At 39.7% G+C, this 24,176-nt stretch overlaps 1 protein-coding gene across 1 annotated transcript in view; it reads left to right on the forward strand.

Annotated features, from left to right (window-relative positions):
* The first annotated feature begins 10,408 nt into the window (after positions 1–10,408).
* The window catches only part of LOC146865477 (uncharacterized), a 47,380-nt gene continuing 33,612 nt past the window's right edge, over positions 10,409–24,176 (forward strand). The window contains exons 1-2 of the mRNA XM_085640153.1: positions 10,409–10,518; positions 15,364–19,018. Coding sequence (XP_085496279.1) covers positions 15,407–19,018 — 3,612 coding nt within the window. The 5' untranslated portion in view covers positions 10,409–10,518; positions 15,364–15,406. The remainder of the gene's footprint in view (positions 10,519–15,363; positions 19,019–24,176) is intronic.

Below are 24,176 nucleotides of genomic sequence, written 5' to 3' on the forward strand. Positions count from 1 at the left end.
GGCTAATAAGCATGGTGAAGGCTAACAAGCATCACCACATAATACTCACCTTCTTAATCAGCTCTCATTTTAGTGATTTTATGGCTCAAAATGCAGTGGTAGAAAACACCATATTTCACTAGGAACCTTGAAATAGTGAAAATATTTTGCGGTTTCCTCTGAAATATGGGTTTCATCATCATAAATATGGCCACCACACCCCTCAGCAGAGCTTTACCATTGTTGGGGCTTCTAGGATTTTGTGGCATGGAGGATCAAGTTATGCACCAAGATTATCTGTATTATGCTGCAATTTCTTTTATTATGCAGCCTATTCTATGACGGTATTGTTTACACTTATTTTATCTCGAAACAAAATTTATAGTAAAATCTGCAAACTGTGTGGCAGATTACATGGCAAATGTGGTAAACTCATAAATACGTGATAAATGCTGCAGCCACTAAATCGCATGAATCCCTGGCCCCCACAATTGCCCCAAGACAAAAATAAAACGAAACAAAAAAATTAGCTCACATAAAGAAGTTTCCATTACTGTTGAAAACCTTTCAGGAAAAGTTGGGCTTTTTTTCTGTGTGTTTTGTAGGTGAAAATTTCCTGCAAACCCCAGTGCTCGATTTCTATTTTAGTTTCTCTATCAATCTCACTATTTTTGTCTGTCACTAGTGTCTAACATCACCCTGTCCAGTCTCTCTGAGGTCAAAAAAAATCCTGCGCACTCCCAGCTCCCAGACCTAGAAAAACTTGGGGGCAGATTTACAAGAACTGAGGCATCTCTGCATATTAGCAGAGATGCATCAGTTCAATTGCGTCACGCAAAAAAAACCTTGCACCACCATGAATGCGTCGCATTTACAATGCGGCGCACTGTGGTGCAAGGATTGACAGATGCGTCACGCATCTGTCGGCATAAAGGTAACTCATTGCTGGAGTCATGTCGCAAGCACGACGCAACTCCAGCAATGCTCAGAAATGCCAATTCCCATTGTGCGGTGTCACTCCTTAAGCCTGCTTTAAGCAGGCATAAGGTTTTGATGCAGCGGTGTCGTAGAAGTAACGCAGTGAAAACTTCTAGATTTCTCTGCGTCACTTTTACGAGGCTTTCTTGCATCGGAATGTCCACCTTGCTTACATTATACCTGATGCAGGTATAATGTGACGCAAGTCTTTACAGCCTGACGTATCTCCCTAGATGTGTCACGTTGTAAATGTGTCGCAATGTGGTGCATTATTTACAACACCGCTGCGTCACAAAAGTGACGCAATGGTGGCGTGAAAGTGTCGCAATGTGCTTGCAAATCTGCCCCATGCTTTTTTAGCTGGCGACAAATGGCATCAACGAACAAGCAGCAGCGGTCCGTGCAGGTAACAGTGGTGAGGCGGTGGGGCCAGGTAAAGGGGTATTTTGAGCGACGATGCAGAGGGAAAATTAATTATTTATTTAATTTCCCATCGGCATAGTCCCTCGAAATACCCCCTTAAGCGGCCCCACTGCTGTTACGTGCATGGACCGCTGCTGCGAACAAGTGCTTTAACGTTAGCCCCCTTGAGCTTCGTACCCAAACCTTTGTGGGGAGCCGTCCTCTGATTGGGCCTGGCAGTCACCTGAAGCAGCACGGTTTAAAAGGGTGAAGCTGAGTACATAAAAAGGCTGGTTTTAAAGAAAACAGGGTTTATTTCTTAACAATGGTGGCCTGGTTTTCACTCAAAAGGTGAATTTGGCGTTTTGCCAAAGCACACAAACAGAACTAACCCAAAGCTTTCAGCAGAAGGAAGTACAAATTTTAAGCAGACAATAGGCAGTTACCGAGCGCACTAAATCAACAGAACGAACACATTGTACACAGGAAGGAATAAATGTGGTAAAACAAGATGAGCTGGTTTGCAGAGCATGCTTATAGGAGTCTGTTTTGGGTGATGTCACGTTACATGGAAGAGCATTTTCATGTGGCAGTGGGAGACTAGTGGGGTCCAAAGGTGTGCAGGAAAGGGGGAGGAGTATTTGTCATTAAGCTCACACAATACAGGGGCTCGGCAGGTTTCTCTCGATTATACACACATTGCAGGGAGTGCATATTTGAGTTTTAGGAATCCGTACGAGTCCCCCATTTTAGGGTGCAGTAAAGTCAACAAGTTGAAACAGGAAAAAGGCATGTCTTTCTTCACAATCCAATGAACAATATTGGATACAATTAAGAGATAGCATAGGCAAAGCCAATAGACCTGGCTTAGCTGTAATTCAAGATTTATCTTTATTAACTGGTGAGTTTGTGTGTGTGTGTGTGGTACTGTAAATGCGCGAGGATGTGGATGCAGGAAATAGTCAATGGGTCGTGAATGAATGTTTTCGGCGCTGCACTCACTCCATCCATCCATCCGTCCATTGGTCCAGCGTCTAATTATCCATTGAGTCGTCCACTGCACTGTCCACTCATGCACCCTTACGTTCTTGCATTCACTGACTTGCCCAGGAGTGTGAAAACAGATATTTGTTGAAGAGTATGTTATGTTTATAACATTTTTCTCAAAGTGCAAATTGCAATTCATCTCTCTCTCTCTCTCTCCTTACATTTGGTTTTAAATTTGTTTTTAACTTTGCACTTAAAAGTACAGGGTTGCTTTCAAAAATGAAAGTTGTCATTCGGTAGGCATGCAGTGGAATCATGAACTATTTTACTGGTCCCTTAGATGAAAAGAGGCTCACTTTTCCTTAACTAAGTGGGTAACAGCTAATAATTTGTGACAGAATTCGCAAACCACTGATACATTCCATTACGAACTGGTTTTTTATATATATATATATATATATATATATATATTACCTACTGGCGGTCGCCAGTAGGTAGTTATAGTTAGGACCACGTTTCCATAGGAAAACCTCAACATTCTATTTTGAATAACTTTGGCGCCGGTCGACGAATCCTCGCGAATTTCTCAAAATAGGTGGGGCGCTACGCTCCGCTCCTACCCTGAAAGTCTCGGGGGGATTCGTCAAGCGGGGGCTGAGATAAAAGGGGGGTCCCAAAACGCGTTTTTCCCATGCATTTTTCCATAGGACCTTTAGAACGAGCTACAGCCCGAACGGCTGAACAGAATTACTAGAAATTTGGCAGAGAGGTAGTCCCTAGGTCAAGGAAGTGCCTTTTGTAGGTTTGGTGTAAATCTGTTCAGTAGATTCTGAGAAAATAGCCTTTAAATCAATATATATATCTGAGCCCGCTTACGGTACGCTTACCGTACGCTTACCGTACGCTTACCGTAAGCTTACGGTGGCGTGCGCGAGCGCGATTCTGATTGGCTCTTAGATCTTAGTAAACATTCGAATCGGCCGAAACCAGGAAGCGGCGTCCGCCATTTTGTCTCTCGCACTGAGTGTTGTTTATCAAACATGATGGCCAAAAACATGTTACGGGGCTGTTTTGACAACTCCCTCCCACATAGTCATGTTGAGGGAGTCCCCAAACATCCCCCAAGAGCAAAAACGGTTTTATTTTTTTTTCGGCAATTTCGCGGGGTACGCTTACCGTACGCTTACCGTACGCTTACCGTAAGCTTACCGTACGCTTACGGTAAAAAAATAAAAATAAAAAAAACACTATCCACACTTACCCCACCCCCTGTGCTTTTGGTGGCCGCAGGCCACCAAATGTGCAGGGCTTATTAATAGAGAAAAAAAACGTAATTTTGGCAACATGAAATTATAAAATCGAAATAAAAAAAACACTATCCACATTGACCTCACCCCCTGTGCTTTTGGTGGCCGAAGGCCACCAAATGTACAGGGCTTATTAAAGTTGATAAAAACCGTGCACGGAACGAACTGCGTTAAGTGGGCGCGCACGCCACAAATGGCGTAAAGTAACTTAGCATTTAAAAAACCGTACAAATTCACTGAAAAAACCATAGGTTTCACACACGTTATAGTTAGGAAATAGCATTTAAAAAACCTTGCTAATTCACTGAAAAAACCATAGGTTTCACACATGTTATAGTTAGCTGGACATTTTACTGATAAAAAACCAATGAAATTCCCCCGTTATAGTTACTGTAGGCAACTATAACTCACGCGACCGTAATCCTCTGCTGATGACATATGTGTCTTTATGAAAAAAAAATATTTGTAATATATGTATAGCTAAAATTTAATGGAAGAAGATATGGGCAAATAAGTGTCTAAATACAGTATTAGCATCAGCAGAGGATTGCGGTCGCGTGAGTTATAGTTGCCTACAGTAACTATAACGGGGGAATTTCATTGGTTTTTTATCAGTAAAATGTCCAGCTAACTATAACATGTGTGAAACCTATGGTTTTTTCAGTGAATTAGCAAGGTTTTTTAAATGCTATTTCCTAACTATAACGTGTGTGAAACCTATGGTTTTTTCAGTGAATATATATATATATATATCTATTATCTACTGGCGGTCGCCAGTAGATAGTTATAGTTAGAACCGAGTTTCCATAGGAAATCTTAAAATTCTATTTTGAATAACTTTGGCGCCGATTGGCGAATCCTCGCGAAATTTTCAAAACTAATGGGGCGCTCCGTTCAGCTCCTACCCTGAAAGTCTCGGGGTGATTCGTCAAGCGGGGGCAGAGAAAAAGGGGGGTCCCAAAACACGTTTTCCCCATGGATTTTTCCATAGGGACTTTAATCGCAGCTACAGCCCGAACGGCTGAACAGAATTATGTGAAATTTGGCAGAGAGGTAGCCATAAGGTCCATGAAGTGCCTTTTGCAGGTTCGGTGTAAATCTGTTCAGTATTTCCAGAGAAAATAGCATTTATATCAATATATATATCTGTACGCGCGCAGCGTGCGCGCTGGGTGCGCGCACTCGGCCGTGCGCGAGCGCACTTCTGATTGGTTGAAAAACATTCGAATCGGTGGAAATCAGGAAGCGGCGGCCGCCATTTTGGCTCTCGCATTTTTAGGGGGTGAAAAACAAAGGCCTCTGGCAGGGAAGCGGCGGCTGGAGGCGTCGCTGTGGTTCATCATCAGAGCTGCCAGAACTGCGGGGAGACAGGCAACAGGAGCCCCGCAGGGGCATGTCTAGCGCGGAGAAGCCCAGCGCTGCCAGCACGGCCCGCTGAGAAGTCCGAGACGTGAAGGAGGGACTGGTGTGCGACACCTCAGCTACTGGGCGGGAGCTGACCTGGCCCGGGTTTTGCCATGTCCCGCCGCCCGTACTATCCGCGGCACGCCTGACACCCGTGGGCACCATGGAGCGGACACTTTCCCCCCTGGCAGCGAAGAGCGGCGGCAGCAGCTCCTCGTCCTCGCCTAGCCTGTCAGCCTCCTCCTCGGGCTCCGAGACTCTCTCCGAGGGCGGCGTGAAGCACCCGTCTGTGTCGGACTGCAGCGCAGGCTTGTCGGACTCTGAGGGGCAGAGGACCGTCCGGGAAGAGGACCAGAGCCGGGGCAGGGTCTGCGGGGACCTTCGGAGTCTGGTAACGGCACTGGAGAGCCGCCTGACCGCAAGGGAGGGCCCCCGGGATGCAGACCCGGCCGGGCAAGAGAAGCAAGAGGAGGTGAGGGCACCCGCGAGCGTATTCACTTCACAGGATGGTCTCTGTGTTACTGTGCTTATAACGGTATATCATTATGGGCTGCATGAGCTAAATTATGTGATTGGTGCATACGTCACATGTTGTCAAAGTTCTTACGAGAATCCAGAGCGCACAGAGTTCGGGTCCTACCTGGATTTCCCATTGCCCTGCCGTGCAGTTTTAAGTTGTAGGAGGATATGGTCAACAAGTGGCCTGTAGCACAATCTGAGTGCTTACCGTCCTAATAGTGCATTGTTGGCCCACTGTGTCTCCTGGGCGTGTGGTAGTTTGTTTCTGCAGGAATCTTGGTCTTTTGGGTTTGCTGTGCACTTGGCCGTCTATGGCTGCCTGGAGCGCGGCCCTGTGTGGATGCTGGTCTCATGACTTTTTAAGGGTGCTTGAAACTCACTGATGCCAGGCCTTGTAGTCATCTCTTGCTGCTTGCCATGGCATGGCTACCAAAAAGTTAGCCACGCTTGTACAGCAGGCCACTTGATCCTGTGCGACTGCCCTTCTGTGATGCTGTGAAGAGTTTTTCTTTCCCAGTGAGTGATTCCTAAGTGGTTCCGTGCAGTACAATCTTGATGCGGACCCAGTGATGGAAGATTGTTAGGTGCCTAGTGAATTAAATACGACTATTGACTACAGCAGATAATATCTATATCTTTCAGTACCTTCACAGTCCTATCTGAAGTGAACGTACACACTATGTTTAGGTCTAAATATGATTTGTAAACCTGGACTTTTTAGTACATGCATTGTTGATCGCCATATGGGTGTCTTCCTGCAAAGGGCAGGTTGGACCGAATATTGTTGTTCTATGGGCTTATAAGTATGTATGTGTGTGTGTTTGTGTATGTGTGTGTATATGTATGTGTATATATATATATCTATATATATATTCACTGAAAAAACCATAGGTTTCACACATGTTATAGTTAGCGGAAATTTTACTGATAAAAAACCAATGAAATTCCCCCGTTATAGTTAGTGCAGGCAACTATAACTCACGCGACCGCAATCCTCTGCTGATGCTAATACTGTATTTAGACACTTATTTGCCCATGTCTTCTTCCATACATTTTTAGCTATACATATATTACAAATATTTTTTTTTCATAAAGACACATATGTCATCAGCAGAAGATTGCGGTCGCGTGAGTTATAGTTGCCTGCACTAACTATAACGGGGGAATTTCATTGGTTTTTTATCAGTAAAATTTCCGCTAACTATAACATGTGTGAAACCTATGGTTTTTTCAGTGAATTTGCAAGGTTTTTTAAATGCTAATTCCTAACTATAACGTGTGTGAAACCTATGGTTTTTTCAGTGAATTTGTACGGTTTTTTAAATGCTAAGTTACTTTACGCCATTCGTGGTGTGCGCGCCCACTTAACGCAGTTCGTTCCGTGCGCGCACGGTGCGCTTCGCGCACCGTGCGCGCACAGTGAGCACGCGGTGCGCTTCGCGCACCGCGCGCCCACTTTACGCAGTTAGTGCCGTGCACGCACGGTGGGCACGCGGTGCGATGACAAAGCAAGAAAGCACGTCAACAAATCTGTTTCTGCTTTCCTCCGTGACTATGGTATGGGTGCCATTTACCACAACAACTTGCACTTCAATGATGAAGGGAACAGAGTCTTCCTCTTGAACCTTAGACTCGGTACTTACTTGTAGGTACCACTAAAAAATCATTTCATAAACACAACGGCTCTTTTTAGAGCCCCCTAATATCTAAACACTTAAATCTGATTTTCATTTTTGTTTTTTTTTTCTACCGTATGCTTACCGTAAGCTTACCGTACGCGTACCCCGTGATTTTTTTTAAAATCAATAAATGTTTTCTTTGTACTTTACAGTCCTTCTTTGACCCCCTCACAAATGTAAGGGGGTCTGTAACTCTCCTCATTGCCCCCTTTTCTTGTTTTCACTCTTTTTTTTCTGAGTGAAATACACAAAATGGCAGCCGCCGCTTCCTGGTTTCGGCCGATTCGAATGTTTACTAAGATCTAAGAGCCAATCAGAATCGCGCTCGCGCACGCCACCGTACGCTTACGGTAAGCGTACGGTAAGCGTACCGTAAGCGGGCTCAGATATATATATTGATTTAAAGGCTATTTTCTCAGAATCTACTGAACAGATTTACACCAAACCTACAAAAGGCACTTCCTTGACCTAGGGACTACCTCTCTGCCAAATTTCGAGTAATTCTGTTCAGCCGTTCGGGCTGTAGCTCGTTCTAAAGGTCCTATGGAAAAATGCATGGGGAAAACGCGTTTTGGGACCCCCCTTTTATCTCAGCCCCCGCTTGACGGATCCCCCCGAGACTTTCAGGGTAGGAGCGGAGCGTAGCGCCCCACCTATTTTGAGAAATTCGCGAGGATTCATCGACCGGCGCCAAAGTTATTCAAAATAGAATGTTGAGGTTTTCCTATGGAAAAGGGGTCCTAACTATAACTACCTACTGGCGACCGCCAGTAGGTAATATATATATACATATATATATATATATATATATATATATATATATATATATATATATATTCATTGAAAAAACCATGGGTTTCACACATGTTATAGTTAGCTGGACATTTCACTCGTAAAAAACCTATGAAATTCCCCCGTTATAGTTACTGTAGGCAACTATAACTCACGCGACCGCAATCCTCTGCTGATGACGTCAGATATTACATCACTGATGACATATGTGTCTTTATGAAAAATAAATATTTGTAATATATGTATAGCTAAAGATTAATGGAAGAAGACATGGGTAAATAAGTGTCTAAATACAGTGATATAATATCTGACGTCATCAGCAGAGGATTGCGGTCGCGTGAGTTATAGTTGCCTACAGTAACTATAACGGGGGAATTTCATAGGTTTTTTACGAGTGAAATGTCCAGCTAACTATAACATGTGTGAAACCTATGGTTTTTTAAGTGAATATATATATATATATATCTATATTACCTACTGGCGGTCGCCAGTAGGTAGTTATAGTTAGGACCACGTTTCCATAGGAAAACCTCAACATTCTATTTTGAATAACTTTGGCGCCGGTCGACGAATCCTCGCGAATTTCTCAAAATAGGTGGGGCGCTACGCTCCGCTCCTACCCTGAAAGTCTCGGGGGGATTCGTCAAGCGGGGGCTGAGATAAAAGGGGGGTCCCAAAACGCGTTTTTCCCATGCATTTTTCCATAGGACCTTTAGAACGAGCTACAGCCCGAACGGCTGAACAGAATTACTAGAAATTTGGCAGAGAGGTAGTCCGTAGGTCAAGGAAGTGCCTTTTGTAGGTTTGGTGTAAATCAGTTCAGTTGATTTTGAGAAAATAGCCTTTAAATCAATATATATATCTGAGCCAGCTTACGGTACGCTTACCGTACGCTTACGGTAAGCGTACGGTGGCGTGCGCGAGCGCGATTCTGATTGGCTCTTAGATCTTAGTAAACATTCGAATCGGCCGAAACCAGGAAGCGGCGGCCGCCATTTTGTGTATTTCACTCTGAAAAAAAAGAGTGAAAACAAGGAAAGGGGGCAATGAGGAGAGTTACAGACCCCCTAACAATTGTAAGGGGGTCAAAGAAGGACAGAAAAGTACAAAGAAAACATTTATTGATTTTAAAAAAAATCACGGGGTACGCGTACGGTAAGCTCACGGTAAGCGTACGGTAAAAAAAATAAAAATAAATAAATGAAAATCAGATTTAAGAGTTTAGAAATTAGGGAGCTCTAAAAAGAGCTGTTGTGTTTATGGAGTCATTTTTTTAGTGGTACCTACAAGTAAGTACCGATGCAGAGTCTAAGGTTCAAGAGGAAGACTCTGTTCCCTTCATCATTGAAGTGCACACCATCTCCTCTATAAATGTCTTGCATGTCGTAACGCAAGTTGTTGTGGTAAATGGCACCCATACCATAGTCACGGAGGAAAGCAGAAACAGATTTGTTGACGTGCTTTCTTGCTTTGTCAATCTGTGGACAGAAATGATTGGACCAGTTCCATTTTTGCCTTTGGCATATGTTGGAAAACACAAAGGCAGTTTTAGGGAAAAGTGAAAACAGTTGTGCAAAGGTGTCCTTCATAAGCATTTCCAGACCTACCCCAGTCAAAGTGCCTAGGTCATTGCCACCACAGTGCACTATTATGAGGTCAGGGTGTTGGATTTGCATGAAGGATTTCACCAATGGCATCAATTGGTGCCACTTTAACCCTCTCTGACCAATCCATTTAATGTCTACATTTGGCAAAGCAAGGTCTCTCACCATATCTGTTTTCTCTGCAAACTTTTCACTCCAGAAGACATAGCTGTGCCCTACAATCCACACTGTGAACATCTTCAAAGGAGAACTGGATGCACTCAGGAGGTGTCTTTCAGTAGAATGGCAATATGAAAAGAAAGACAGTTTGGAAATGGAGGCATACATATTTTTTACAAAACAAAAAGAACTGATTGGCTGTTTCATACCATTCTAGAAAAAAAACTAGGCTGTATGTGAAAATTAATAGAAGCATGTTTTGTATTGGTACAAAAAAATGTGTAACCAAAGAACAGTACTATGGATTTGCAGTTAGGTTTGAAAAGTCAAGCACTCTTGCTCTGTGGAATTGAAACATTGTGTGTCGAACTTCTGACCTAACTGCACACAGCAGTGTTCCATGAGCTGTTGCTATGGTAGCAGGCAGAAGTCAAGTTGGGGGAAGGGTACTAGGCAGAAGTCAAGTTGGGGGCAGGGTACTTTTGGAAAAGGGTTGGTTTTCAACCAATAGAAATGTGTCATTACATTTGAAAAAAAGGGGGAAGCACTGAGATTTGAAACTTACATGTATATGTGTGGAAAAATAGAGGGAAAGTTTGCCATTATCTGGTTCTGCTGAGAGGAGAGAGGTGTACAGAACAGAGATCCTGGCTCTGATAATCTGCTGTTTGAGTGACACATTTCTTTCACAACTAACTAATTTTAAAGGTGAGTTTACAGTTTGAGAGGGGATGTATGTGGTAACTTAAGAAATGAATAATAGAAATGGGAATTGTTTTTGTTGTAGTTACACATGGTGGATTCATAATGTGTCAGTCTGTAAAAGAGATTTTCACTTGGCCCGAAAAAAAAAGAGCAGTAAGTGTGCTTTCAAATTGGCAAAGAAATTTCGTTTTGGCACTAATGTGAAAACATGACTCTGTGTGCATAGAAGAATTATAGGCAGAAATGTATTGCGTCTTGCTCTGGTGATTTCACAGTTGCAGTAGATGGAAAAGAGGAGCGAATATTTGGGGGAAGAAGCAGAGGTTTAGCACACACCCATGTGCTTGCCATGTATAGTCATGCACAGTAATTAGAAGCGAGTGGGGTTTTCAGGTTTAAGTCTGTAATGCAAATACATTCAGCATCACTAAGGCTGGTTGCCCCTGCTGGAGTGTAGGCAGTCACAGAGAATACACACGGTGGTGGTCTGAAAAAAAAACAGCTTGGACATGTGCATTTAAATAAATTTAAAAAAAAGGTTTCAGAATGTGTCAGTCTGTAAAAGTGATTTCAAAGTGTAAAAAGAGATTTTCACTTGCCCCCGAAAAAAAAAGAGCAGTAAGTGTGCTTTCAAATTGGCAAAGAAATTTCGTTTTGGGACTAATGTGAAAACATGACTCTGTGTGCATAGAAGAATTATAGGCAGAAATGTATTGCGTCTTGCTCTGGTGATTTCACAGTTGCAGTAGATGGAAAAGAGGAGCGAATTTTTGGGGGAAGAAGCAGAGGTTTAGCACACACCCATGTGCTTGCCATGTATAGTCATGCACAGTAATTAGAAGCGAGTGGGGTTTTCAGGTTTAAGTCTGTAATGCAAATACATTCAGCATCACTAAGGCTGGTTGCCCCTGCTGGAGTGTAGGCAGTCACAGAGAATACACACGGTGGTGGTCTGAAAAAAAAACAGCTTGGATATGTGCATTTAAATAAATTTAAAAAAAAGGTTTCAGAATGTGTCAGTCTGTAAAAGTGATTTCAAAGTGTAAAAAGAGATTTTCACTTGGCCCGAAAAAAAAAGAGCAGTAAGTGTGCTTTCAAATTGGCAAAGAAATTTCGTTTTGGCACTAATGTGAAAACATGACTCTGTGTGCATAGAAGAATTATAGGCAGAAATGTATTGCGTCTTGCTCTGGTGATTTCACAGTTGCAGTAGATGGAAAAGAGGAGCGAATTTTTGGGGGAAGAAGCAGAGGTTTAGCACACACCCATGTGCTTGCCATGTATAGTCATGCACAGTAATTAGAAGCGAGTGGGGTTTTCAGGTTTAAGTCTGTAATGCAAATACATTCAGCATCACTAAGGCTGGTTGCCCCTGCTGGAGTGTAGGCAGTCACAGAGAATGCACACGGTGGTGGTCTGAAAAAAAAACTGCTTGGACATGTGCATTTAAATAAATTTTAAAAAAAAGGTTTCAGAATGTGTCAGTCTGTAAAAGTGATTTCAAATTGAAAAAAGAGATATACACTTGCCCCCGAAAAAAAAAGAGCAGTAAGTGTGCTTTCAAATTGGCAAAGAAATTTCGTTTTGGCACTAATGTGAAAACATGACTCTGTGTGCATAGAAGAATTATAGGCAGAAATGTATTGCGTCTTGCTCTGGTGATTTCACAGTTGCAGTAGATGGAAAAGAGGAGCGAATTTTTGGGGGAAGAAGCAGAGGTTTAGCACACACCCATGTGCTTGCCATGTATAGTCATGCACAGTAATTAGAAGCGAGTGGGGTTTTCAGGTTTAAGTCTGTAATGCAAATACATTCAGCATCACTAAGGCTGGTTGCCCCTGCTGGAGTGTAGGCAGTCACAGAGAATACACACGGTGGTGGTCTGAAAAAAAAACAGCTTGGACATGTGCATTTAAATAAATTTAAAAAAAAGGTTTCAGAATGTGTCAGTCTGTAAAAGTGATTTCAAAGTGTAAAAAGAGATTTTCACTTGGCCCGAAAAAAAAAGAGCAGTAAGTGTGCTTTCAAATTGGCAAAGAAATTTCGTTTTGGCACTAATGTGAAAACATGACTCTGTGTGCATAGAAGAATTATAGGCAGAAATGTATTGCGTCTTGCTCTGGTGATTTCACAGTTGCAGTAGATGGAAAAGAGGAGCGAATTTTTGGGGGAAGAAGCAGAGGTTTAGCACACACCCATGTGCTTGCCATGTATAGTCATGCACAGTAATTAGAAGCGAGTGGGGTTTTCAGGTTTAAGTCTGTAATGCAAAAACATTCAGCATCACTAAGGCTGGTTGCCCCTGCTGGAGTGTAGGCAGTCACAGAGAATACACACGGTGGTGGTCTGAAAAAAAAACAGCTTGGACATGTGCATTTAAATAAATTTAAAAAAAAAGGTTTCAGAATGTGTCAGTCTGTAAAAGTGATTTCAAAGTGTAAAAAGAGATTTTCACTTGGCCCGAAAAAAAAAGAGCAGTAAGTGTGCTTTCAAATTGGCAAAGAAATTTCGTTTTGGCACTAATGTGAAAACATGACTGTGTGTGCATAGAAGAATTATAGGCAGAAATGTATTGCGTCTTGCTCTGGTGATTTCACAGTTGCAGTAGATGGAAAAGAGGAGCGAATTTTTGGGGGAAGAAGCAGAGGTTTAGCACACACCCATGTGCTTGCCATGTATAGTCATGCACAGTAATTAGAAGCGAGTGGGGTTTTCAGGTTTAAGTCTGTAATGCAAATACATTCAGCATCACTAAGGCTGGTTGCCCCTGCTGGAGTGTAGGCAGTCACAGAGAATACACACGGTGGTGGTCTGAAAAAAAAACAGCTTGGACATGTGCATTTAAATAAATTTAAAAAAAAGGTTTCAGAATGTGTCAGTCTGTAAAAGTGATTTCAAAGTGTAAAAAGAGATTTTCACTTGGCCCGAAAAAAAAAGAGCAGTAAGTGTGCTTTCAAATTGGCAAAGAAATTTCGTTTTGGCACTAATGTGAAAACATGACTCTGTGTGCATAGAAGAATTATAGGCAGAAATGTATTGCGTCTTGCTCTGGTGATTTCACAGTTGCAGTAGATGGAAAAGAGGAGCGAATTTTTGGGGGAAGAAGCAGAGGTTTAGCACACACCCATGTGCTTGCCATGTATAGTCATGCACAGTAATTAGAAGCGAGTGGGGTTTTCAGGTTTAAGTCTGTAATGCAAATACATTCAGCATCACTAAGGCTGGTTGCCCCTGCTGGAGTGTAGGCAGTCACAGAGAATACACACGGTGGTGGTCTGAAAAAAAAACAGCTTGGACATGTGCATTTAAATAAATTTAAAAAAAAAGGTTTCAGAATGTGTCAGTCTGTAAAAGTGATTTCAAAGTGTAAAAAGAGATTTTCACTTGGCCCGAAAAAAAAAGAGCAGTAAGTGTGCTTTCAAATTGGCAAAGAAATTTCGTTTTGGCACTAATGTGAAAACATGACTCTGTGTGCATAGAAGAATTATAGGCAGAAATGTATTGCGTCTTGCTCTGGTGATTTCACAGTTGCAGTAGATGGAAAAGAGGAGCGAATTTTTGGGGGAAGAAGCAGAGGTTTAGCACACACCCATGTGCTTGCCATGTATAGTCATGCACAGTAATTAGAAGCGAGTGGGGTTTTCAGGTTTAAGTCTGTAATGCAAATACATTCAGCATCACTAAGGCTGGTTGCCCCTGCTGGAGTGTAGGCAGTCACAGAGAATGCACACGGTGGTGGTCTGAAAAAAAAACTGCTTGGACATGTGCATTTAAATAAATTTAAAAAAAAAGGTTTCAGAATGTGTCAGTCTGTAAAAGTGATTTCAAATTGAAAAAAGAGATATACACTTGCCCCCGAAAAAAAAAGAGCAGTAAGTGTGCTTTCAAATTGGCAAAGAAATTTCGTTTTGGCACTAATGTGAAAACATGACTCTGTGTGCATAGAAGAATTATAGGCAGAAATGTATTGCGTCTTGCTCTGGTGATTTCACAGTTGCAGTAGATGGAAAAGAGGAGCGAATTTTTGGGGGAAGAAGCAGAGGTTTAGCACACACCCATGTGCTTGCCATGTATAGTCATGCACAGTAATTAGAAGCGAGTGGGGTTTTCAGGTTTAAGTCTGTAATGCAAATACATTCAGCATCACTAAGGCTGGTTGCCCCTGCTGGAGTGTAGGCAGTCACAGAGAATACACACGGTGGTGGTCTGAAAAAAAAACAGCTTGGACATGTGCATTTAAATAAATTTAAAAAAAAAGGTTTCAGAATGTGTCAGTCTGTAAAAGTGATTTCAAAGTGTAAAAAGAGATTTTCACTTGGCCCGAAAAAAAAAAGAGCAGTAAGTGTGCTTTCAAATTGGCAAAGAAATTTCGTTTTGGCACTAATGTGAAAACATGACTCTGTGTGCATAGAAGAATTATAGGCAGAAATGTATTGCGTCTTGCTCTGGTGATTTCACAGTTGCAGTAGATGGAAAAGAGGAGCGAATTTTTGGGGGAAGAAGCAGAGGTTTAGCACACACCCATGTGCTTGCCATGTATAGTCATGCACAGTAATTAGAAGCGAGTGGGGTTTTCAGGTTTAAGTCTGTAATGCAAATACATTCAGCATCACTAAGGCTGGTTGCCCCTGCTGGAGTGTAGGCAGTCACAGAGAATACACACGGTGGTGGTCTGAAAAAAAAACAGCTTGGTTTCATAATGTGACAGTTTGTTATACAGATTTTCACTTGCCCAAAAAAAAAGAGGAGTTTGTGTGCATTCAAATTGGCAAAGAAATTTCGTTTTGTGACTATTGTGAAAAGAAATGTAGTAATATATTTAAATACAATAAAGAATTTTTTTTTTAGTTTTTTTGCAGGTATTGCTGAAGAACAGTGAACAAAATTTAAGATGCCTACAAAATCTCGAGTTCAAAAAACGCTAAAAAAAAAACTATATTTGAGGACAACTGGAGGACCAAAGTTAGTAGAAGATGCTGATGTTGGGAAAAAGAAAAAATCTTCTGGTAAGCAAAAAAGACAATTCCTAAACAAAATATTGAAAACAAACAAAAATGTACAAAATGTCTGTTCTCGGAAAAATGTAACAAAACCTACAGAACAGCAAAAAATTGAGGATTTAGTTAATGCAAATATACCTTCTGCAATTGAAAAGTTTAACATAAACAGAAAAACAGCATTTAAAGAGATACGTAGAAAAATGTTTCAGAGAAGAGTTATGTCCAATTTGATAAAGGATATAAAGAAATATAAGCAAAAGGCTAAATATTATAAGAGAAAAAAAGAAATTGAAGCCATTGCAGCAAAGGCATTAGAATTAAAAAGGAAACTATTCATATTAATTTTGAATAGGATGCGTACATTAGATAAAATGGTTAATGTACTGAAATCACAAAGCAAAAGCAAAAGAGTAGTGAACAGAACAAATTTTTGTAAAGTGTTTTTAGGAAAGTGGATGCATAGCTCAAGTAGTGAACCTTTTTTTAATGAAGAGAGCTATTTTCAAAGTAATAGTTTGCTGCATGCAGTTGACACCAGAGGTCGTTCATACGAAGTAAAAAATGGTTGCATAATGGAGAAGGAGATAATGGTTCCAAGAGATGAGGTACAAGTGATGGCAGATGAGGCAATGGGGAGACGTCCTAAAGCCCCAGTGTACACTTGGAATTGTAGTAGTATTTGCACTGTGCGTCAGGAATCTATTGACAGATTTCGAGAGTTTCTAAGAGAATATAGTAAAAAAAGTGTAAAACAAAAGATTAAGGTGCTTCAAAGTCTGGATCCATGCAGAGTGAGAGAGAATACTGGTTTGCAGGGTCATTCTCTTGCTTGTCTATCTAGAAAAGTGTGCAATAGTGTTTTCCATCATTTTAGGATGCTGGCTGTTCATCATACTGAAATGAGAAAGTTTGTGAGACGGTTGTATTTTGCCAAAAGTCCAGCAATAAAGTTAAATGAATTGAATAGGGCTCTGTTCCGAGGAACGGTATCAGATGTAGAGAAGGTTGTTGATGAAATTCAGTTTTGTTACTTTGGTCCTGAACAAAACAGTGCAGAGAAGGACACAGTAAATGAGGCAGAAGTGGAAGAGAATGTAGAACCTTGTGTAAGTAAGACATTTAATGATCACATAACAAAATTTGCAATAGTCTCTAATGAAAGACCAAATGTTACTTGTATTTGTTGCCGCAGAACTCATTATAGAAAACAAACTAGGAATGTTGATCTCTACAGAAAGAGTGAAAATGAAGATAATTATAAGTGGATGGATTTTGCAACATATATATTTCTTGAAAATTGTTTTGAATTGGGTGAAGATCAGCGTATTTGTAAATACTGCTACAACAAGTTAGAGGAAAATAGAATGCCGACCAGAGCTGTACATAATAATTTAGAATTGGATGCTATTCCTGCTGAACTTTCTGAATTAAATACATATGAGTCTATACTCATTCAATGTGTTCATCCGTTCCAGACCATAGTACGTATGGAGCCCAAAACTGGTAAATTACCTCCTTCAGATTTAGTGAGAGGTTTAAAAGGTAGAGTGGTGTATTTGCCCTTGGATTTGAAAAAAAATATGGAAACTATTGATGCGGATACTTTGGAAACTGAACCATTAATTATTCTGGTTAATGGTGTACCTACAAAGAATAAGAAGATTTGGCAGGAGCTGGTAGATGTGCGGAAAGTACAAAGAGCAAATTTGTATTTGAAAAAAAATAACAAATGGTATGAATCAATTTATATAGTAGAAGAAGAAGAAGAAGAAGATTTACAAGGAGATACAGAAACACCAAGTGGACAAATTGAAAAAGTGGACAAGTCAAAGGAAGAAGAAATTTATGAACATTTTAGCATACATCCTCTCCATTCGAAAGAAGTTATGGGAGACAATATTGATCTCTTTCAGATGAAGAAAGCAAAAGGAAATCCCGTGAGTGTATGGGAGGAGAGCTTGGAAGCTCGATGTTTTCCCCAGCTGTTTCCTAAAGGAAAAGGAGGACGATACGATGAACGTCCGGAACAGATTCCAGCTTCTGAGTATCGGACTACAAGACTATATGCTGAAGATCCCAGATTTCGACAAAGTATCCCTTATTTGTTCCATCTTTTATTTGAAAGCGACTTGTCTGCACTGTCTTATGCAGTAAATCACATTTTAAAAAGTGGAGTACATTTACAAAATGTGTCTGCTAAGGATTTTATGGAGAAAGTGCAGCACCGAGATGATCATTTGGAAACACAACTGATCAATCTGATGGCTTGTCAGCGTGGGACAAATGAATATTGGTACCGACGCCATGGTGAACTAAAATGCATGTTACGCAATTTAGGAACACCAACATGGTTCCTTACCCTAAGCTGCGCCGAGTACGCTTGGGATGATTTACTGGATTTTCTACGAGAGGCCAATTCAAACATTGAAAACATCGAATACAAGACAGCAGGAGAACTGTGCTCATTGGATCCGGTTAATGTTTGCAGATATTTCAATCATAGATTTGAGGCTATGATGTCCTTCATCTGCAATAAAAAAAATCCACCCCTTGGAGAAGTAGTGGATTTCTTTTGGAGAAAAGAGTACCAGGCAAGAGGTGCTCCTCATATTCATATGCTGCTGTGGATCAAGGATGCCCCAAAGTTTGGAACAGATACTGATGAAGCAGTGTTATCTTACATTGAAGAATATGCAACATGTGCTATACCTAAAAGCACAGAAGAGTACAAGTTAAAGGAGCAAGTTCTACGTTTCCAAAGTCATCGGTGTGGAAAATACTGTCGACGGAAATACAAGAGCAAAGAAAAATACTACACTAAATGTCGATTTGGATTTCCTAGACCTGTTCTTACAAATGGAAGAGTCAACAGTTTTATGTCAGCTGTGAGACATACTATCACAAGAAAATCACCTAAGAATACCTACAACCTTAAAAGAAAAGAAGAATCAAAAAATATAAATGACTACAACCCAGTCATTTTATCCATGTGGAACGCTAACATGGATATACAGTATGTTGCTGACAATTCCATTGCTGTTGCTCGATATGTAACGTCTTACATTACGAAATCAGAAAAAACAGAATTGAAGGAAATGTGGGAAGAGATTTCTCACGAGAAGACTGTCAGTAAGAAGCTGTACAGTTTCAGTTTGAAGATGTTATCGCATCGAGAAATTGGATCCTACGAATGTTCAGATAGATTATCTTCTGCAAGTCTCTACTCGAAGTCAAGAAGAATAATTTGGGCAAGTTTAGGCCTTGCAGCAATGAGAAATCGGGTACTGAAATCTGTTGGAGAAATTGAATATTTGGCACAGTTCGAACCTGAAAGTACAGATATATTGAAAACAAACATGTTGGACACATATTATCCCAAGAGAAGTCATCATCTGGAGAACATGTGTCTCTATGAAGTGCTGCAGAACTACATTTATTCACGGAAAGCTGCAGAAGACATCAATAATGGAAAATATAAAGTCGTTGGTGAAGAAGGATGTTTGGTGAAGCAAACCAAAGGAAGTTTGATAAATCACCGGAAGCTGAGTTGCGACACTACCGACAAGAAAGAATTTTACTACTTGGCTCTTTTACAGTTGTTTAAACCATGGCGTTCAGAGGATGAACTACTGGGAGAATTCCAGAGCTATGAAGATTCTTTTAATGCTTGCAAAGACAGCATACAATGCAGTACATTCTCAACTTATCTGCAAATGTTAAATGAAGAAATTGAACAGGAAACTACAATTGCAGCAGAAATTGCTAGAGACAGTTCTCAGGACAGCCAAAGTTCAGGAACATACAGTCAAGATCCCCTAGGACAACCAATCGTTGAAAATGAAGCATCAATAGCCATGAATGAAGTGGAAACGGCTATGAATCAAGCTCAAGAAGCATTTATAGACTTAAAAAATTTGGAAAGACAACTGAATCAAGAGCAGCAACAAATTTATGAAGAGATCAAAAACAAAATTGATCACGGATTTCTACATGAAAAAAAGAGTGCTCATGCACATCATTTCATCCAATCAGGATGTATGTAAGCGGACAAGCTGGCACTGGAAAAAGTTTCCTAATTAAAGTCATCAGAAGCTACCTAAAGCAAAAAACAGATTCTACTTTGTCTTGTGTGGTTACTGCTCCAACTGGGTTAGCAGCATATAACATAAAAGGAATCACCTTACATCGTTTGCTAATGTTACCAGTGGAGCATGAGAACAAAATACAATTCAACAAGCTAACTGGAGAAGCATGCTTGGAAGTTTCAAGAGTATTGAAGAAGATGCAAGTTCTCATTATTGATGAGGTGAGCATGGTATCAAACTTAATGCTTGCCTTTGTGCATTTAAGAATGCAGCAAATTTTGAAGACAGACTATGACGTGTTATTTGGTGGAAAACACGTCATCGTTTTTGGGGATCTTTTGCAACTTACTCCGGTTAAAGGACAACCAGTGTTTAATACTGTGACACATGAAGACACGAAGAAGTCATTGGGAAGCATCGGTAATACAAATATTTGGTCCTTCTTTGAGTACAAGGAACTTACAACTAATATGAGGCAAGCAAACGATGAAGAATATGGAAGTATTCTGAAAGATATCAGGATTGGACTACTCACAGAAGCTGGCAAAAAAGCATTACAGACTCGGCTGCTACATAATTTATTTCCAAAGGAAGAAATAGTTGCAGAGAAGATATACAAGAACATTGCAGAAAACAAAAGTGTCATCTGCTTAATGCCAACTCTACGTGAATGCTCAATATTCAATGAGGAGCTTTTGAAATTGGAAAAGGAAGAGATCATGAAATTGGAAGCAGTGGACAAAATTGAGGATGGAAGAATTACTGTCACAGTAACAGGCAAACTGAAAAATAAATTGGACTCACTAGAGAAGAACATCTCCAAAACAGCAGGATTAGAAAAAAATCTATATGTTTGCATGAACTGTAGAGTGTTTTTAAGGAGAAATTTGGATGTTGAAAAAGGCTTAGTAAATGGAGCGATGGGAAGAGTTGTGGGTTTTATTAATTATCAGAAAAAAGATGGAATTGAATGGTTAAAAATAAAATTTGATCAGATAGAGGAAGTTAAAGACATTTGTCGTTGTTCAGTTCGTTTCATGCTTGTGAAAGACTTATATGTACGTAGGAAGCAGTTTCCGTTTTCTCTAGCATATGCTGTAACTATTCACAAGTCTCAAGGATTGACTGTAGATTGTGCATTTGTGAACATTGGATCTAGTGTGTTCAAAGAAGGTATGGCATATGTTGCTTTGTCACGAGTCAAAACATTATCAGGTTTATTCATGATAGACTTCGATGACTCAAAAGTTAGTGCTGATACAAACTGTGTAAAGGAGTATAATAGATTAAGAAGAAGCTATGCTCCTCATTTAGGTCAGTATCCTGTGTTGGAGAAACGTGTAGTTTCTCGTAAAAGGAGAAATGAGAATATCTGTAATGAAGATGTAGAGAAGAGGAAAAAAAAGAGGAGTGATGTAATTGCAAGCAAAAAGAATAAGGAAAATGAAGAACAGGTTGTAGGATGTCATTTTGAAAATAGCTCTGGTGTCAACTGCTACGCAAATGTAGTGCTGAATGTTGCTTTTTATCTGGAAAGTTTGCAAGAGCAGATAATAATAAATCAGGGAAAAAGATTCTGTTCAGAGCTCAGTCTCCTTTTTCAAAAGCTGAGTAAAGATAAAACTCAAATAGAAAGTGCTACTGATATTAGAAAACTTTTAGATGTATGTTCAGGACGAACACAGTTTTCTCAAAATGAACAGCAAGATGCTCACGAATTTTTGATGTATTTTCTTCAGGTAGTGGAAGAAGAAGGAGTTCCCATTGACATTTTTTTTGGTCTCTCTTATAAATGGGAACATAGTTGTGATAATTGTTATAATATAAGTGGTTCTATTGTTGATAATGAAAGGTTTATTTATTTGACATTGCCAGAGAGTAAAACAGTCACTTTTGCAAACTTAGTTAAAGATGCTAATCATAGCATGAAATGTGGTGAGTGTAATTCTGACATGTTATCAACATTAATTTTAAGGGAATACGGACAGTATGTAATTTTAATGATGCAACGATGTAGAGCTGATGGATCAAAATTGGATACTTTAATAAAGAAGTTTACAGGACAGCAATTATCAATTTCAGGAAAAACTTTTGTAACTGTTGCAATAATTTTCCATGATGGACCTACTGTTACTTCTGGACATTACACAGTTTATCTAAAATGTGAAAAAGGATGGACACTGTGTAATGATTCCCAATTGATTTTCAAACAACGTTTGCCTTTTGATTTAGCAAATTCCTATCTAATCTTCCTGAAACCTAAATTTTAGAGAGACTTGGCAAGATCTGGACAAAATAATTTTACCATTTTACAGGATTACCATTGCAATTTTGTAGAAAAAAGATTTTTAAAATTATCATTTGGCCTAAAGGAAAGATAACCAATTGTAATGTGGACTTTTTAAATTTTTAATGCAATTTTGAAAAACCAATAATTTAGAGATTATCGGTAACTTCTGCACATTTTAAATTTTGGAATGTTATTGGACTGCCACTGGAAATTTTTTCAAAAATAATTTCAAAAATTACTATTTGGCCATGTGGAAAAGTAAGCAATTCTATTGTGGACTAAATAAATTATTCGAAAAATTTTCGTGAACCAAAATGTTACAGAGAATCGGTGAGATCTGGACAGATTAAACTTTAGAATTTTAATGGTTTTCCCTTGGAAATTTATTCCAGGGAAAGAATAAAAAATACTATTTGGCCTAAAGGAAATAAAATCAGATGTATTTTGGAGTTATTTGAGATATATTATTGTGAATGTACTTCTGAAACAAAAATATCAGACGGTATTTTAAAGAAAAAAGTATTGTTTTTAGATGACATTTTTTAAGAATAATATGCATTTCTGTAATGATAAGTTTAAGTGAGAAGAGATTCTGGGCTTTTTTAATACAATCTTTGAGATTGTTATTTTTTTTTGCCCGCTGTAAAATGATGAATGCAATTGCTTTCACAATTTATAGTGAAATGCAATATATTCTGAAAACAGCAAAAATAAGGCAAAAATATTTTTTGGGAAAAAATGTAAATATGTGTACTGTATTATAAAATGTTTTAAAAATATTAATACTTTTTTCTTTTTTTTCAGATCGATATAGAAAATTTTCGTAAACTACAACCATTTTAAAAACTATTTTTTAAAAAAACAAATGAATAAATATTTTTTTCAGTGAGTATGGTAAGTCAATAGTAATAATTGTAGTCTTTCAAGGACCTTGTAATGTGAAAAATGATTTTTAGTGTTTTTTTTAAAAAATAAAAAAAAGGTACGCTTACCGTACGCGTACGGTAAAAAAAAAAAAAAAGTTTTTTAAAAAAAATGTAAAAAAAAGATGAAAGATAAGGTTGGCTCTTAAAAGAACCGTTGTGTTCATGCAGGGACAGAGGAAAGGAACCATGGGAAAATCATTCAAAGCTACAAATGTGCTGATCTATTTTGTTATTCACTAGGGAAACACTGGTCTCCCTATAACAAATTAGAGCTTTACAAAATGTGCAATGAATATCAACCTTCCGAAATCGAGGGTTCATTTCCAGAGGGCCAGCAAAAGGAGATTCTCCCCCCACAGATGAAGGGCTCACCTGACCTGCAGAAGAAGGAGTAAGCCCTGCAGGTGATGGTCCAGGCTGAGCTGCTGTGGATGTACTGGCTCGTCTTTCTGAAGAGTTACCTCCAAAAAGATGACCATGTGTCCTTCTGTGTACATCCTGGAGGTGTCTCTTCATGGTGTGATTCCCAAAGGAATACTTCCTGTTAGGATTACCTCTAGAAAGTACACGCTGACACAGCTTGCAAGTAACTAAGGGTGCATTCACCTTTTGCTGGCCTTCTGGAAAAGTAAAATAATCCCAAACATAAGAAGGTTTTACTTTCCTCGCTCTCTGCCTCAAGACAGTGCTGCTGGTGCTAGCCTCACTCTCAGAAGAGCTCTGCTGTTCTGCCATCGTATCCCAAAGACAAACCAGCTCCTTCTCCCAAGGGATCACAAGCAGAAATGAGGGGAATGGGTGTGGTGTAGGAGAGTTCTAGAACTGAAAGTAGTTTCAACCAATCAAAAGTTGTGTTTCAAGATCACATGACCTACCGTACGCTTACGGTACGCTTACGGTGCGCTTACGGCAAAAAGTACGCGTGCGCGTAAAAAAGACACGCGCTTGCGCACATGCGCATAACAGTCATTTCCCGGCACTTCCGCGTAACGTGCGCGTGTTGCGTAAGCGCGCACGCGTCCCGCGCGCAGTACGCGCGGCTACGCAAAGTGCGTAACTATACGCAAGCAGCGTAGATAGATTACGGACGTTGCGTAAACCGTACGCTTACCGTGAGCTTACGGTACGCGTACTATAAAAAAAAAAAAATAAAAATCTGGAAATAAATTTTACATGTTTATTTTAAAAAAATATATATAAAAAAAATATTTAAGGATTTTAAAAATTAAAGCATAGTCTTTATAAAAGATAAGAAAATTAAAATAAAAATATGTTTGAAAAAAATGAAGAATATAAAAAAAAAATAGCATTTAAAAAACCTTGCAAATTCACTGAAAAAACCATGGGTTTCACACACGTT

The sequence above is a fragment of the Triturus cristatus genome, chromosome 2_1, assembly GCF_964204655.1.
Source record: "Triturus cristatus chromosome 2_1, aTriCri1.1, whole genome shotgun sequence".
NCBI classification, from domain to species: domain Eukaryota; kingdom Metazoa; phylum Chordata; class Amphibia; order Caudata; family Salamandridae; genus Triturus; species Triturus cristatus.